Source organism: Cimex lectularius, unplaced genomic scaffold (genome assembly GCF_000648675.2).
Source record: "Cimex lectularius strain Harlan isolate CLEC.00 unplaced genomic scaffold, Clec_2.1 scaffold97, whole genome shotgun sequence".
Lineage (NCBI taxonomy): Eukaryota > Metazoa > Arthropoda > Insecta > Hemiptera > Cimicidae > Cimex > Cimex lectularius.
Window position 1 is genome coordinate 1,539,761 of NW_019392672.1, and position 17,369 is coordinate 1,557,129.

Below are 17,369 nucleotides of genomic sequence, written 5' to 3' on the forward strand. Positions count from 1 at the left end.
CAATGAATCATAGAAGTTAAAATAAATTTATTTGTACAGTTGGATACAAATTCATAATATATTATTGCTTTTTGACTTTAACTTTTTGTCTTAGTTTTATAAAATTTGTAGAAAGGGTTCACTGGACTTTGATATGGTGTGGATTTCAAAACACCTTGGGTCGGCTTCTTATTTGCGTCAAAAGGTATTGATGGTTTCTTCTTGATTGTTTTCATGTATTCTCTTTCCTCTGAAATAAAAACAATAAACTGAACACTAAAAACTAAACTCAACTTTCAACACTTATTACTGAAGCACAGATTAGGTTCAGCAATATATTAAATTTCTAGAAGTCTTGGTGACAAAGATATCTTTGATATTTTAATGTAATCACCCTTTGTAACAATAAAAACATATACTAAAATGTATTACCTTGAGATGTATTTTTATTTAGAACAAATTCCACTTTTTTCGCACTTCCAGGAGTCATTTCCTAAAAACAACAACCGAATTGTAAATAACTAGTGGTCTTACAATTTTAATATTCTATACCTTTAAAGAAGTCACGTTTGTAGTCAATATTTTCATAGAATTTGGTGTTTTGGGAGTCTTTGTTTGGGCTTGTTTTTTCCTTTTGGGCTGAATTACTATTTCGGACTGAAAACACAATTTAATTACAAGAGGGATTTTTTAAATGATTTTTACTATGACATCTCACCTCATTCTCAGTTGGAAAATCCCAGGAACAGTCACCCCAATCATTTGTCTTGTCCATTTTATCGTTTGAATTTTGAGAATTTCCTCTCTTTTTCTTTGCTCTTTTACTAGACGATTCTTCATTTTTTAAACCATTTTCAACCACTGCTTGGTCTTTTTTTAATAAGCTAGAATCTTCTGTAACTTTTATGCTTTTTTGTGTTTTTTTAGAAACTTTCCTTTCTTCTTTGTTAAGGGAATCGCTTACCACCCAGCTACCATTCAATGATGGCGGTTCACTAGGCACTTCAATTTCTGTCTCCATCAATGACACCTCCCATTCACTGGCTTTCTGTCTTTTTTTATTCCTCTTGAAACTATCTATACTCTCGTCTTCGAACTGTAGTAGCTTTTCAGCTGCTTCCTCAACTATTTCATCGTCATCATCATTCTCAACAAGTTCATATTTGTGAAGTCCAAGCGGATACTTTCCTGATGAAAACTTTGAATATCTAAAAGCAAGGGCAATAAACAAAAAGTGTATTTAAAAAAAAAAAAAAATGATTGACGTACTTGTTCACAATGTGATTTATCTGCTTTCTAAATTTTGTAGTGATGCCTTTGTTCTGTTTTATACTATTGAGATAATTTGCAATTGACCGGACATCAAAAGCAATTTCTGGCAGTTCTACATCGACATTGCCAGCCCTGGCATCGAGCGCAGTTTGCCTTTCCTCGATATCTTGTTCCATTTCTTGATCAGAATCTTGTTCTACTTCTTCCATCAAGTCGATATCCCCTCCAGGAAAACCGAGCTAAGTTTACTTATTTACTTTAGTATCATATATGTTTAATAAATTTTACTATGTATTTAATATATTTTACCTGCTTCCATGCTTGGAATTTTATGGAGTGTTTTACCCCTTCTTCTGATTGACGTAACAGATATAAAAATATGTTATTTGTTATTTGAAGTAGAAGTCTGCTGTCAGTACTCTTAGACATGACTTCAACAAATGGTTTTATCAATTCTAAGGTAGTTTCTGGTTTCAATTCCCCCCTTCCAACCTTTGAAACAATAAAAATTATTAAATTATAAATTAATCAAAGGTAATTTAGTATAATTTACTATAATGATTAATATGCTTCTATCAACTTAAACTTTGAAAATTAACTTCACCCAAAAAATTCTGAAACTGAATTAAATGATTTACAAACCTTTGCCAATTCTTCCATGTAGATGTCGGTGAGATGAAGTAACAAGCCTAGAGGTGCCATAGAAAAAGAAGTCGACAATTCTTTCGACAGTCTTTCCACTTTTTCTTTCTCCCAGTCTAACTTGTACACACATTCAAATGTCTGTCTTAAAAATCGACGGACCAACTGTAAAATGGCAATGAAAGAAGTAAAAACAAAGTATTCTCTGATGATTTTAACTTGTTATCTACCATTAAATATTTGTCCATTCGGTGGCCATCAAGGCCAAACCAACTGTGCGATACGGACTGGAAAAAGCATCTTATAAACATGAGCGATTCGTCAAATGTTTTAAAACAGTGAACCAAATGGCTTACAGCCTCGACACAATCTTCCTGTCAAAATTAAAAATTGCGTTAGCAAAGTGAATTTAACTTTGTGTCGATAGTCCTTACTTGAGGAAGAGGCTTATCAGACATATAAATGCAGTAAAAGAGACCTTTGCATATTCTCATAAATCCTTCTTCGGTGAATTCTGGGAAAAACATAAATTGTTATAATTATTCAAACATTGTATAAAATATTTATAAACAACAAATATGATTCAAATTAATTTTCCTTTAGTTTACTTGTAGGGTACCATGGTGGCCGACTTGTTAGCATGTCAACTCATTATATTGACCTGAGTGGAGATGAGAAGATCAAAACGAATGAACTTTACCATCAACCACATTCTGCACCCTCAGGGCAAAACTTGATAAGTTGAATTTTGGGCCAAATGAGATCAATGCTTCCAAATGGGACTTCAGTAAGTCTTTACGCCTCACAGACTGTGTATAATTGGTTAAATCAAAACCACTTTCTTTTAAACACAACGTGCCTTTTTATATACCTCAAAACTTTTTGATTCTACTTGTTCAAAAAGTCTGAACTGTCACATAGTATAAAGAAAGTGGAACTGGACCAATATACAAAATAGAATGTCATACTGGACTAAAATGCAAAGTTTAAAACTGGCAGGCTGAAACTGAGTAATTTAACTGAGTAAGTAATAGGCCATAAGCCTAACTTATCATTGCCCATTGAACCATCTTGAAAGAAATAAGCATAGGTTCAGCTTATGCAGATTCTGGTAACAAGTAGGAAGAGATTTGAGGCTGAATCCTTAATTTTGATACTTGTGATACTGCCGATCTGGAGAGAAACAGTGCTTCACACTAGAAGGGTCAACCTAGGTCTACAGATGAGATAGATGATATATTCATCAGTCATCAGGCTCTTCGAAACCACAGCATTAAGGGAAATGAGATAAATCTTATAAGACGTCAGAAATGTTTCAATTTTATCCAAAACTGTAAGAAGAAACCTCAATGAAAATAACCTCAGGACCCGGCCAGTTCGTCAGTTCGTGGACTTCTTACAACAGAAAGTCGACAGGCTTCAATTCGTACGGGACGTGTGAATTGGGCAGCAGGCGATTGGGGAAGAGTTCTCTTTATTGATGAGGTGAGAGTAGACCTTAAATCTTCAGATGGAGATGCTCAGGAGAAAGGTACACCCCATGATGTATGGTTCTTCAAGCGTCATTCCATGGCGGGACATTGATGTTCTGGGGTGGCATTTCCTTGGCCTGCACCGAATTAGATGTTGTGCGAAGCTCCCCAACTTTGAAGAGCATGTAGTGCCATTTGCCCTCCACATTGGTGAGATTATTGCTAATGCAGGATAATGCCAGGCTCCATAGAGCACATATTGTGGATGACTACCTGAATGAGGTTGGAATGAGAGCTTGTTGTGGCCATCAGTGTAGTATTATTGCAAAACTATTCATTTACTGTACTATTAGAGTGCCAAAGGAATAGAAAATATGAAAAAATACTAGCAAAACTTTATTTTGACCATGGGCGTTGGAGAGTTAAAACCTAAACCAATTAACTGGACTAGTTGCCTCTGGAAAGGATCAATTGAACTGATTTTTTTCTTTTTAATCAAAAAGTGTCAAAACACTATAAAGTAAACAAGAAGGTATTGATGTTATATCTTTATAGAAAGTTATTATGGAAAATAAACATATAAATACAAGTGCATGTTTTTGTCTTTGAGTATATAAAATAATACTAAATAAAAGGCGAAATTAATGAAATTTACCCTGTTTTCTTTCCGACCGTGAGGTTAGCCATTTCTTGAGTTTTTTTAGAGCTCTTTCTCTCATGTTCGTGTCGTTGCTGGCCAAAGCCCTGGCGAAGGATATCTCCTGGGCTGCCAGGATAACGATTTCCTTTGGTTTACTTTTCATCTTGCTTATTTTTTTGGCCTGTTAGATTCCAGGTTAGCCGAGAAAACAACCGTCAACAACTCGATAGTCGATACACATGGATTTCACAATGAGGTTAAATGAAGAATGTGGTTAGCCACCAGGTTAAATGGAGTAAACATCAAGAATTCCCTTAACTCAGCCTCTCTGCCCCTTTTGATAACTAAACTTATTTATTCATATTCTTATAATACAATGGAATTATTATTTACATTCTTATTTTTATTTATTTATTTTTTAAGAAATAGTAAAACTTTACCGTTAAATATACCCCAGTTACAAGTTCTATAATAGTATAACTATACATAAGTACTAATGAATAATTGAAATAAATAATAATAAATATAACAATAATTCATATTCAACATAACTGCAATAGCATTGACTTCTTCAATAGTTCTGTGCAGTCTGTGAAAAACCATATCCTACAACCCTACTTTAGTTGCATTTTCTTACCAGTTTATATTCTTTTTAAATGCTTTTGTATTTCATACTGTTAAAAATTTATTACAATTCATTTCAATTACTGGTTCATCTAAATCTTGCATTCTAGCCTTATTGTGTATCTACAATGAGCATTATTTTCATTAAATATGTACTTAAATATTGTAGTTTCAATTGTCTTTCAGCTTTATTTTGTTTTTCTTTGCCTTAATTTGGTTAGTAATTATGTCTTTCATTTTTGTTGTTGTTCAGTTTTTACTCTCTAATTGTATTTTTATATTTATCATTTATATTTACCATTTATAATATTACCATGTATATATGTCCTTATTCTTTTTATATATTATTATTTGTATATTTGCATAGATTTTTTTTATATTATTTCTATTTTTTGTTATTGTAAAATGTCTTTTTATAGTGGATATCGATCTGTAAATAAATAAATAAATAAATAACACAAATAAAATATAAGTATTGTGACATAATACACCTGCCTATAAAAGAAGTGAGAAAGAATATTAAAAATTTAATGAAAACAACAATAATATATAAAAAAGTATAAAGGAAGTGAGAATGAATGATAAAAATTTAATTAAACAATAGAAATATATAAACAAATATAAAGAAGTGAGAAAGAAGAATAAAAATTGAATTAAACAACTAAAACATATAAACCAATATAAAGGAAGTGAGAAAAAAGGATACAAATTTAATTAAACAACTAAAATATATAAACAAATATATATGAAATTAGAAAGAATGATAAAAAATTAATGACACAGAAATGTATAAACAAATATAAAGAAAGTGAGGAAGAATGATAAAAATTTAATGAAAACAATTGAAATATATAAACCAATATAAAGGAAGTGAGAAGGAATGATAAAAATTTAAGTAAACAACAGAAATATATAAACAAATCAAATGCAATTGATGAAATGAACAATATTTTTTAAAAATGTTTAATAGAATTAAAAGATTAAAAAATCACACAGTGTGAAGGAAGTTTATTATTACTCATTTCCATGAGTTGGGGAATTTGAATAAATTTTAAATAATTTGTAATAAAATTGTAAATAATAATTTTTATCTGGAATTGTGGGACTTGGAAATTTAGCAAATTGATTGATTAATCGTGGACAGTATTTAAGAGTTTGTAAGAAAATAGCAAATCATTATTTTGTTGGCTTATGTTCATTCGTTGCATTTTCTGGGGATTCCATAAGTTCATACAGTGTATCCAAGTATGCTCTGGAAATTTAAGCCAGAGAGTGCGAATAAATTGTTGCCTTACATTTTCTATTGAATTACTTGAATATTTTCTTTTGTGGTGACTAAACAAGTGAACACTATTCTAAAACAAGACAAACCCAGTCTTAAACAGTATAATCATAACAATTAGACTATTTAAGACCAAACGCTAGAAAAATTTCTCATTGTGCATCAATTTAGTCCCTTTTAGAAATTGCTCAACAGTTTGGTCTCTTAATTATTCTCAAAAATTCTCTGGAAAAAACTCAACATGAATTCTTTAAATATATATATATTTAAAAGTGGAAATCTGGAAAATTGCAATTCTAAAATAGATTATAAATCAATACATTCCCTTTACAATTTAAAAACCCTAGCTTCTAGAAGAGATAGAAGTGGCATTATTTTCTTATACAATTATTACAGAATTTTATAGAGATTGTCCAGAATTACCATAGAAAATTAATATTAACATTCCATGCAGTTATAATTTTAGAAATCTAAATTTTTTCTTCATGCATTGTCACAGAACTAATTTCACTTATCATAATCGAATAGACAGAATTCAAAGAATATCTAATAACTACCTGGTATTGATATTTTTCATACTTTTTTCAATATTTTAAAACATGTTGTTTAATGCTAAATTTTAAATTTTCTTTAGATTTTTGTCTATAATATTGTTCCTCTCATTTAGCAATTTTGTTTGCACTTTCGTTCATTGTACTATTGTTCAATTTATTATTTGTACTCAACTTATGTTTTGTTTTATATGTTGTTAGTTTGTACTCAACTTATGTTGTTAGTTTGTATTAGAAACCTGACTGATTTTTTCTTTTTTATTTATTTAAAAGGCTTAAGCCGTTAATTTTTTTCATTTTGTCAAATATCACATTGCATAAATTATGGAAATTTTATACAATTTCTTTGTTAAATATGTCTTTTGTTTAAGGGATAGTAAAGTCAAATAGAAATTCTCTTGATTTGTTTCTCAGCCTGTCCACTAGGACAAAGGCTCTTTTGAACAGGAATCAGGAAGGTATCAAACAGAATCCCATGTGGGTACTGTCTCTTGATCTGTTTCCTGAATTAGTGTTGATTTAATTCTTTTGTTAATCGAGGCGCAATTTTATAAATTAATTCAAAGGTTAGACTGCTTTACCTTCCTTTTAATTTTATTATTTGAGAATAATATAAATTTGCATTAAGTGTTCAATCATTACAGTTAGTATCGTAATTATTCTCATTGTTGAATAACTTTCTCCTGTATTGTTTAGAAGTTTAGATCTCTTGTTGAAATCCTGGTGCTATAAAAAGAAAGGTCATTTTAAGAGTTGATGCTTGGTGTTGGTCTGCGAGTCGGTGAACTCATGCTGAACCGACATAGGGTCGTTTTAGCCTCTAAGGGTAATGACATACAGTGGTTTTAGCGGAAGTGTTTATCGAGAGAAAAACCGAGTACATGAGTCATCTGTAATTGTAGCGTTATGCTGAAAAATTTTTGTAATTGTTTACGCCTGTCCGTTTTGATATCCAGCCATGTACACATGTAGGGTTTCTTTGAGCGGTTCATACCACCAGTTTGTAATGGGAGTCGAGTCTACATCCTTTGCCCTTCTATGTATTTTTTAATCAGTTTTCTGCCTAGTCTCTACACAAAATCCAATCATTTTCTATAATCTTTTCTATAAAATTTGGTTGAACAAAAAAGTAATAGAAAATGAAATATGCACTTAAAATACTTTATTTTCTATTTAATTTACAGGTAGTAATAATTAACTTTTATTCATACTTAAGAATTTGTAGCTGTCAAATTTGATTGTTGTGTGTCAAACAATTATTAACTTAATTCCTAAAATTTCTATTTTTTTAATTTTTATTTTTAATGTTCTGTATTCTGTTGTAATAATTAAAAAAAGGTTTAGTTGTCAACGAAGCTCCACATGATATTGTTTGGCTTAGCTTCATAAATTATAAATAGTGGTAATTTCAAAATATTATTATATTAATTCATTAATTTTAAGTGGTCTAATTGACCAAATTACTTATTTCAATTAATTATTCTTTTTATGTAAGGTCTTGATTGAGATGAAAAAGTTAGTGTCACAAGCAGGATTCGAACCCCGTCGTGACACTAACTTTTTCGTCTCGACCAAGACCTTACATAAACAAAAAAAAATAAATAATTGAGACATTATTATATATTAATTATGATGAGCCTATCACTTCTCACAGTCCACCGGCAATTCAAACTTTTATAATTTGCAGTAAATTACCAGCAGGCCTCAAGAATCATCCATTCTGGGTGTTGAGTCCAGGATCAAACCTCAGTCTTATCCGTTCAGCCACCAGTGGCTGCCAACAGCTAGGTCATTTCAGCTCCCAACACAGTTTCCCATTCACACTCACACACTCTTAATTAATTTTTTCCTATTTAGCTACCATTCGCTCAATTATGGTGGAGTAATCAATATTCCTCCATCAACCCCCTCCCATTACACATTCACACTAATAAATAAATACACTCTCAACATCCACTAGAGGGCCACTAAAATATTATTACTATACACAATAAAACAACCCTGTTTCCTCCAATTATGAGAACTCAGATACTTGCTGACATGATCAAGCACAATTTTCATATTAAATTGACTTGAACTAGATGGGACACATTGAGCAACCTTTCTCTACATGCCGAACATGATCTGGATGGTCTTTGGCTCAAAAGTATGAGTCCATGTGCCAACCTCGGCCTATTATTATTAATCAGATGGGGATGACTCTTCTAACAGTCAGGGCCACTTAACGACAGTACTCGTGATACATGAAAGCTACTCTGCTGATCCAACCCAACAACATTGCCTCTTTCTTTTCATTTCAAAATATTAAATTGAATTAAAAGTTGTTTGTTATTTTTGTGTTTTCGTAGCCTGACCATCCTGGTCAGACTATAGTGACTGGATTTGCTTGTCAGGCGTATATCGCAAGAAAAACTGGTCACGGAACATGGCCAAACATTAAATCATGTCTAAATAGACGGAAAGTTAAAGAAGGTAGTTGAGGACGATCAGAAAATTTCAAACTATAGGTTCATCACTTCGTTGGATTAATTTAATATATCCATTTTGTAATTTTTTCAGATATGGATCCAAATTTATTTATTCCTTTTTGGAATAGAAAAGATCTTCCTTCCCCTGAGATGATTTCTGTTAAACTGACTTCTAATGAGCCTTGTAAGTTTCTGTTAACAATTGTGTTAATGCATGAGAAATAATATTTTGTCTATATTCTCTCATCAGATAAAACTAGTGGTGCACTGTCACAATTTCTTTTGAATATTATCTCAACTTTAACAAAGTACAATCTGCAAATTCAAAAACATCGTGCTTATCTAAAAAGGTTGGCTTATAGGATGAAAAAGGTTTTTCGCAATGACAAAGGTTTCAAACTGATGCAGATGGTACAGTATCGAATTAGACTTTGATTTGTTAACATGTTAAATATGATTTGTTTTTTAGTTAAACAAAGCATTGTTGAATTATGACACTCAGGCATTTGTTGAAAACATAAGGCAAGTGCAATTCTGTGCACGGGATGATAAAGGCCCAAGTAAGCAAATGGTCCAGTGGCTTTCAATTAATTTTCAACGGAACTCAGCACTATTGTACAGAATTTACACTCTCATAATAAAATCAGCTTTTTTCTTTAAAGAACGATTCTATTCCGGCTTTCATTGGAATGTTGCTGCAATAGTTGTTGCCATTATGAGTAAATTATGGTTTGTTACTTTCATTTTATCTCTCTGTTTAATCCATTCAAAACTTAATTATCTGTGTGGTTTGGATTTTAGGAAACTTTCAAAACAAATTATTACAAAAATTTCTGAATGGAATAGCGTTTTAATTGATTTTCTCCCTGAATTGAAATTTGTTGGCGATAAATGGTTACCGGTTGGTCATAAAATCCACAAAGATCTGGTCAGGTGGCTTGGTAATCCACAGGAGTTGCAAACTATACAACAGTAAGTTTTGTAGTATCTTCTATGCGATCGACCAGCCTTTTTTTATGATACCAGTCTCATAGATTAGGGTCTACAAATATCACAAATTATTACTTAAAAAAAAAATTATTGAGTTGCCCACAGCCTTAATCCATGAGACTATATTATGTAGTATGTTTTATGGTAAATATGTGTATATGAATAATTTATATTCTTTTTAATGCTTTGTTACTTTATTTGAGGTTATAATGCAAAAAGTAAAATAAGGAATAGTTTTATTTTATATAGAAAACTTATAAGACCCAATTTTATAATCCTTTTTAAAAAAGATGGTTCCTACTCACATTAAGTTGTTTTGCAACAATCCGGATTTCGAGCCCTTTAGCTCATCGTCAGGTTGAAGGGCTCGAAATCCGTATTGTTGCGAAACAACTTAATGTGAGTAGGAACCATCTTTTTTAAAAAGGATTGAACTCCACACTCACCCCATCATTTATAATCTCTACCAATTTTATAATACTCAGTACTCACAACCAGTTACCCCTTTATGCTTTTTCTTGAATTATTTTTGTCTCTTAAACTTCTAGACCTGCTGCTTTAGACATAGCAACTAACCTGACTTCTGAAGAGTCAACAAAGTCTGAACCAGCGAAAACTGAGATTGAAAATGTGACTAGCTGTTTATTTTTCAACGAAGATGTTGGAGGTTTGCAAATTCATTAAATCAATAGCGTTAATATTTTCTATACATCTTTTCATGTTAATTTTTTGTCCTCCAAGAATGCCTAGAAGATAATACCTGTAAGAACACCCAAGACTTTTTGGATTTCCTCCAATCTGAAAAAGAAAAAAGGGTCGCAGACAGAGCGAATGCAAAGTCTAAAAGTCTCACAAATAAACAATGGAAGAAGTTCTGCCAAGATGTGAAGAAGGCAGTGAGTGTGCTGGGCCAGTTAGAGGAATCGTCGGCTCAGTACAAAACAGTTTTAGACAGTACAAATAAAATAATTGATAATGTAATAGGAAAAGAAAATAGATAACCAATTGTAACCAACAATAAAAATGAATTTCTTTATTGATTTATTATTTGTTTAGCAACCCGACTCCCATGGTGTTTTGTAAACAAGTCTGCCTAATTTTAATGGATACTATTCAAGAAATTATCAACTCTGAGAAATCTGATTTAAAAGATGTGTTTGAGTTTTTTATGCGTGACACTATCAAGCTACCTAAATCGTCAAAGACCCCATTGGGAAAATTCCTGGCCAAGAGCAAAGAAGAAAATTTAGAAAGTTAGTGTTTAGTTGAGCTTTTATTTGCATTATTACATCCATCATCCGGTATTTTACAGATTACTCCAAACAAGAATTAGTAAACTTGCTGGACACCCATATCAGAGATTTTATAATTCTTGAATTGGAAAATGAAATATTCGAACACTTCTTGCTTAAAAACTGTCCAAGTTTTAACCCAGGTAATAATGCTATATTTTAACCAACATGTTTGTGAAGGTTTGGTGTCTATTTTTTAGATGAATTTAAAGATGATGAACTATTGCTCAAATTACAACCTTCAAAACCGATTAAATTTTCAAGCAATGAGTTAGCCCATAGGAAAGATAGAAAAAATGCCTCAGGCAAAAATTTATTGAATTTAGAAGCATCGGATGTGTAAGTTAGGACAAGTTTTGAATGGAAAGATTCATAAATTCTACAATCATTTAAATAGAAAGTTTATATTTTTAGAAGCAATTTGCAGTTTTATATAAAAGCAATAGAACAAGAGATTAAAGATATGCACAATGCATATCAAAAGGATACTGAGAAACATGAAAAGAAACTCAATCAGGTGTTAGCAGAGCAGAAGGCACACGAATTGCATTTAGAAAAAATAAATAAGACAAGAGAAACCTTTGAGATGTTCATTGTAAAAACTAAGGACAACAAGACTGTGGTGAATCCATCAAATTTTGCTGAGTAAATATATATATATATTTTTTTTAAATTAAAGGAGTAATTTTAAAGAATTTATTTTCCTATGATCTTATGGCCAGTTTTTTACGACTTGCTATAAAGCAAGATAAAGAGGACATTAGAAGAATGAAAGTTATGCTGTACGAACTTGAAGGCCATTGTAAGCTGCTAAAGCAATTGTATAAAGAAAAACCGAGACACAAAGTTGATCTTGAAATCAAGGGGATTGAGTCTGAACAGATAAAAGCTCAGATTAATGAGAAAGCGAATGAGTTTTTACAAGTGAAGAACCTTCTTGGTATGTATTTATCTTAATTTAGTAGGTTTAAATTATATTCAATCATTTTAGATCAATACAACAAAAAGATTGAGCAATGTTCAAAAGAGTTAAACGAGAGAAAACAGATGTTAGCTGGGTTGCAAAATGAACTGGATAGTTTAAAAAAAAACATTTCCTCGTACAAACATAGAAAATCGATGGTATTGAAAATAATAAATTACAAACACTAATGCATTATTATATACTTATTATATTAATTTTAGCTTGAATCAAGCTTAGAACAAGACATGATCAAGGCAGAAAAGCTTCCAGCTGAAGGCTTTAATGAGCAAGACTTTTGGGCTATAGGACAGGAGGTCAATAAAACAACAAATTTCTTTAAATTCTATTCTCTGTATTTTCATTAATTTCAGGTTCCAGATCTATTTTTTTATACTGCTGGGAAACTAAGTTGTTCACGCACACAAAGGCAGATTAACATGTACAAACGAAAGCTCGCTGTTCAAGAAAATCTGATTGCTATGTATAAAGACAAATTAAATTTGAATGATGATAATAGTGAAAGCTTGGAATAATCTGTAATGCAAGTTATTATTATTATATTTTTAATGAACCATTTTCAAGTTGTAGTTTGGGGGGCATTGGTGGCAGCAACGGTTTAGGTACTCATCACTGTAAGGTTAAGGTCTCTGGTTCAAATCCAGCAGCCTTGCATTTGAACCTGACATACTTACAATTTTTTTTTTCAAAAACACCGGCACCCTGAGGGTTTGTTGCTGTTGCAAATTGTAGTTTGTACCAATGTGTGGTTTTATCATATAAATAAATCATTATTACAAATCTTAATTTGTTATTTTTGAATTAGTAATAGTATTTTATTTTTATTTGCTTTTAAAACTCAAAAATACATTTGAAATATTGTAGTTATATATTCTGTTAGAACATTTCATTAGATGTAATAAACTTGTTAGATTTACTTTTTTAAAGACACTACTAATTTAGATAAACTCACTTCTGCACACGGTTGTACATATACATACAGGTGACGAGCTGAGCTTATATTTCCACCAGCAATTTCAGCTTCTGTAATTTGCAAAAATTACTGGCAGGCCTCGAGAATCACCCACCATAGGTATTTGGAAAGGACGCTACCTTAAATAGAAGTACCCACATCTAGATTTTCATCGGTTGCAAGTGGGCTTACCTGGACCCAGAAGTAATTTTATATAATAAGTCAATGAAATATTGTTAAATTATCTGAAAGAAATGCTGAGAAGAAAGGTTTTTCCATATGTATAATAATAAATTAGTAATCATAAGCTAGAACTAGAACATGAAAGGGATAAATAATATAAATAATTGAAAAAGGAACTAAAATGATCATTTATTACTATCATCAGTATCTTGAAAAGTAAAATGGTAGTGATTTTAATTAAAGCTAAAGAAAATGTTGATAAATTAAACTAACTTAAGTGGATTGCTATAATAACTACATTAATCATAATTAAAAAAAGGTCTTAAGAAACTAACGGGAGCCTTTCTTGACCTGGTACAAGTGTTTGACCATGTTTGGAACAACAACATAGAAATAAATGAGATTAGAAGCAGTTAATAAAAAAAAAAATTTAGACAATATGGAATAGTGTGGGGAACTGCTAAACCTTTCTAAAGATTCAACCTTTCTCAGATGATATTCACCTAGGCATTGATGATAGTAAGTGTACTATTATTGCTACACTTGATTTTTCCAATGCATTTGGAATTGGTTCCTAAATCATAATTTGCTTATTTGGAAATTGACTCATTTCTTTTTTTTTTACTGCTTCTAATCTCATTTATTTCTATATGTATGACAAACTCAGAGAGTTAAGGCTTCAATTTCTATGTCCTCTTCTTTCTCAATTTTAGCTGGTGTATTCCAAAGCTCTATTCTTGGACCTATACTCTTTTCCATGTTTCTAAATGATCTTCCATTAGTTCTTAATTTCTACCAATTTCATTTTTATGCTGATGACACTCAGTTTTACATTCAGTATCCTACAAGCAACCTCTCTGAAACTATCTCTCTGTTCAACCGAGATCTTCATTCTCTCAGCCGAAGGTCAAGTAATAACAACATTCTTTTAAATCCTAACAAATCCCAGTCCTTATTAATTTCCAATTAATACCCAATAATTACCCTTAGTACAGATTGCCTATCCTCTCCTATATCAATGACCCCCTTGTTAATTTTTGTCTTAATTCTCTACGTTATTTTTAACTATACATGGCATGAACATGTGAGCTCTATTATCAAAAAGATCTACTCAAGCCTCCATTCTTTTTGACACCTCAGCTTTTTCACTGCACAGAAAACTAGAGTTCTCCTTATTAAATCTGTAATAATTCCTTTATTCTCTTACTTTAGTGCTATTTTTTTACTTTCCTTAGATTCTTGGTCTGCTCATTGTCTTCAAATTGCTTATTATTTCTGCATTAGATACTGTTATAATCTTAAACCAAGAGATCATATTTCATCTTATATTAATGCCTTCAGCAACCTTAACATTCTAAACACTTACAAATTCAGAGTTTTAATATATATATTTAAAATTAAATCAAATAAACATTCTCAATATCTACCAACTATTTTCCTCATTCCTTATCCAAAAGCACCAATCAAATTCCAAGCCTCCAACACTCTTCTAAATATTTAGCCTTATCCTTCAGAATTGCAGGGTCAAGACTATGGAATTTGCTTTCCCGGGAAGTATGTTCTGCTTCCTCACTGGCTTGTTTCAGGTCCATGGCATCTGAGTTTTTAAAAATGACATGAATCATCTCCTTTTCTTCCCTTTTCCTTTTCTTTTAACCATTTCCTTTTTTTTCTTTCAGCTTTTCATTCATTATCATTATTGCTATTATTATTTTATTATGTTTATCAAATTTAATTTATTTCTAATATAAGTACATGTAAGAAGGTACAAAGCCCTGTACATTAATTGTACATTAAAATAAATAAATAAAGTACTCCTATCTAACCTAGGTTTTTTTTAATAGATAGATTACGTTGGCATGACCATATTTATAATGTATGTAGTAAATTATCATCTATAGATTATTTCACTTATAAATTGATAGAAGAAATTGATATATGGGTTCTCAAAATTCTATAATGTTTAAAGGAATAGCGAATTGTAGTGTTCGATTTTTTTTTTGGGGGGGGGATTGAGACATTTGGTTTAAAAATCTTAAAAATACAGAAAAAAACATTAAAATTAATATTTGGTGTAGAGCAAATAGAAAGCTGCAAACGCTTTTAAAACAGTTTAATGTGATGATGGTACGTGCCTTGAACATTTATTTAAGTCTAAAATATGTATAAGAAAATATAAATAATTTTAAGCAAGTCTGTGATAAAACAAAGTTAAATGCAAGTGCTGCAGAAGACATTGTAATACCGCCATACAAAAAACAAAAACATAGTCCTGTGTCTTTTCGCAGAAACTTTATAACACGTTATCTGGCAAATTAAAAAAAAACTTAATTAAAAATTTATAGCTGAGGAAAAGAAAATAGTGATCCAAAATCCAATATATATCAAGCAAGAATTTATAGATATAATCAAAAGCATATAAAATGACATTGTAAACAATGTAAATTGTGATAATAATAAACTACCTATCAGAAAAAAATTGATTTGAGCATACAATATAGAATTGTGGGAAACGACTGAATCTTCCAATATCAAAAGTCTCCAATTCTTTCAAACTAAAGTCCCTAAATCAACTACAAATGTTCCGTAGTGCATCTCAAATGTTACCCCCCACAATGCTCTTAAAATTTCATTTATCCAACAATTAATTATCCAAAAATATACAAAGTTCCACAACAATCACTCTCATAACCCCAATAGTCTTGACCAAGCCGTATCCAATCCATCCCTACAATCCCATAAGTCGTCTCAAGAGGAAATGGCCTCGTGACCTCCTTTCTGAGGAGTAAGCAGTGAAATTTATCTAGTGAAGTGAAGTGGGAGAAGAATATAATATAATAATATTTATATAATTATTGTAATCTTTAAATTATAATAATTAAATTATTGTAATTTTTAATTATAATAATTAATTTAATTATGGACATGAAGATGTATTATCGTGGTGTATATACTGCACTTTTTAAGAGCTATTGTGTCCCCCTTTCTGCGCCGATAACACACTAGTGAGTCCTATTTCGGTGGTTGAATTTATTCTACAGTCACATTGTACATCCCAAAGCACTTCCTCCTGCGAGGAAATGACGCCACAGATTGTTAATAGATGTGTTGATGTCTCCTCTGCTTCTTTGCAGAATTAGCATGTGCTGTCTTGGGTTATACCAATCTTCTTTAAATGTCCATTTAGTTTTCAGTGTTCTGTTAAGAATCCTGTTAAGATTCACAGTTTTTTCCTGCTTCCTTTGATACATTCCGTCACTTCTTCCCTTCCGAAATTTGTTAGAAGGTTCTTGGTTTGTTTGTGTCTAATGAGTTAAATACTATTGTTCCCTCATTTTCTTTTTATCCTTCTGTCTGAGGTATTTATTGATAGCGTGGGTTCCTATGCCACAGAAGGGTTTGGGTCCTATAGCAATATAGCAGCCCCTTTTCTTGCAAAGGTGTCCAATTTCTCGTTGCCTTCTACTCCCACATGTCCTGGGACCCTGCAGAGGCTGACTTTGTTATGTATACCTAATATATTTAATTTGGTTTTGCAGTTCAACACCGTCTTTGAACTAATGATGTTAGAGCTTAGTGCTTTGATGGCTGCTTGACCATCTGACATGATAGCTATGTTCAATCTTTTTTAAAAAGAAAGAAGAAAGTTCCTACTGACAGTACTGTGAGTAGGAACTATCTTTTTAAAAAGGACTGAACACCGCACTCACTCCACCACTCATCATTTCTATGATAGCTATGTTTTTGCTTTTGCACCCTTTAGTCAAGTTGAATTGAGTACATCTTTCGATTGTGTGGACCTCATTGTATTATCCCATTGGTTCTGAATATTTTGTTCCAGGAGTGAATACTCCTACCCTTGTACCTTATGATTTAATTTATTTCTATAGTATAATAATATTTGTAAATATACATATCTTTGAACCTGCAAATTATGTGTTGTTATTAGAAATAGCAGATTGTAATGAAACGTTGGAAATTTTTTAAAAATTTTTATGAGATGTTTTGACATTTTTATGCAAAACAAATAACTTAATACA

The 17,369-nt window shown here is 31.3% G+C and overlaps 3 protein-coding genes across 7 annotated transcripts; 2 read left to right on the forward strand and 1 right to left on the reverse strand.

The window, feature by feature from the left end:
• Positions 1–7: 7 nt before the first annotated feature.
• Positions 8–4,261, reverse strand: LOC106667090 (ribosomal RNA processing protein 1 homolog). Its single transcript, XM_014394788.2, has 10 exons — positions 4,021–4,261; positions 2,328–2,407; positions 2,124–2,267; positions 1,894–2,058; positions 1,561–1,743; positions 1,249–1,490; positions 698–1,187; positions 532–636; positions 412–472; positions 8–229 (listed from the first exon to the last, which is right to left on the reverse strand). The coding sequence occupies exons 1-10, from the start codon at positions 4,166–4,168 to the stop codon at positions 78–80; spliced, it is 1,770 nt and encodes a 589-aa protein (XP_014250274.1). The 5' UTR covers positions 4,169–4,261; the 3' UTR covers positions 8–77.
• Positions 4,262–6,893: 2,632 nt separating this feature from the next.
• On the forward strand, positions 6,894–11,089 carry LOC106667125. Of its 4 annotated transcripts, none has more exons than XM_014394845.2 (9): positions 6,894–7,028; positions 9,022–9,114; positions 9,181–9,341; positions 9,400–9,490; positions 9,593–9,659; positions 9,732–9,902; positions 10,469–10,587; positions 10,662–10,897; positions 10,977–11,070. In XM_014394845.2, exons 2-9 carry the CDS (start codon positions 9,024–9,026, stop codon positions 11,001–11,003), a joined length of 963 nt encoding a protein of 320 aa, XP_014250331.1. In that variant the 5' UTR covers positions 6,894–7,028; positions 9,022–9,023; the 3' UTR covers positions 11,004–11,070. The 4 variants fall into 4 exon arrangements, with proteins under 4 accessions (XP_014250331.1, XP_014250327.1, XP_014250326.1 ...); XM_014394841.2 differs by adding an exon at positions 8,811–8,934 and having other exon boundaries at positions 6,895–7,028; positions 9,400–9,659; positions 10,977–11,089; XM_014394840.2 differs by having other exon boundaries at positions 6,895–7,028; positions 9,400–9,659; positions 10,977–11,089.
• Positions 11,008–12,940, forward strand: LOC106667124 (kinectin-like). Of its 2 annotated transcripts, none has more exons than XM_014394838.2 (8): positions 11,008–11,173; positions 11,233–11,355; positions 11,413–11,551; positions 11,627–11,857; positions 11,935–12,152; positions 12,204–12,334; positions 12,398–12,490; positions 12,548–12,940. In XM_014394838.2, exons 1-8 carry the CDS (start codon positions 11,023–11,025, stop codon positions 12,707–12,709), a joined length of 1,248 nt encoding a protein of 415 aa, XP_014250324.1. In that variant the 5' UTR covers positions 11,008–11,022; the 3' UTR covers positions 12,710–12,940. The 2 variants fall into 2 exon arrangements, with proteins under 2 accessions (XP_014250324.1, XP_014250325.1); XM_014394839.2 differs by having other exon boundaries at positions 11,630–11,857.
• The last annotated feature ends 4,429 nt before the right edge of the window (positions 12,941–17,369 follow it).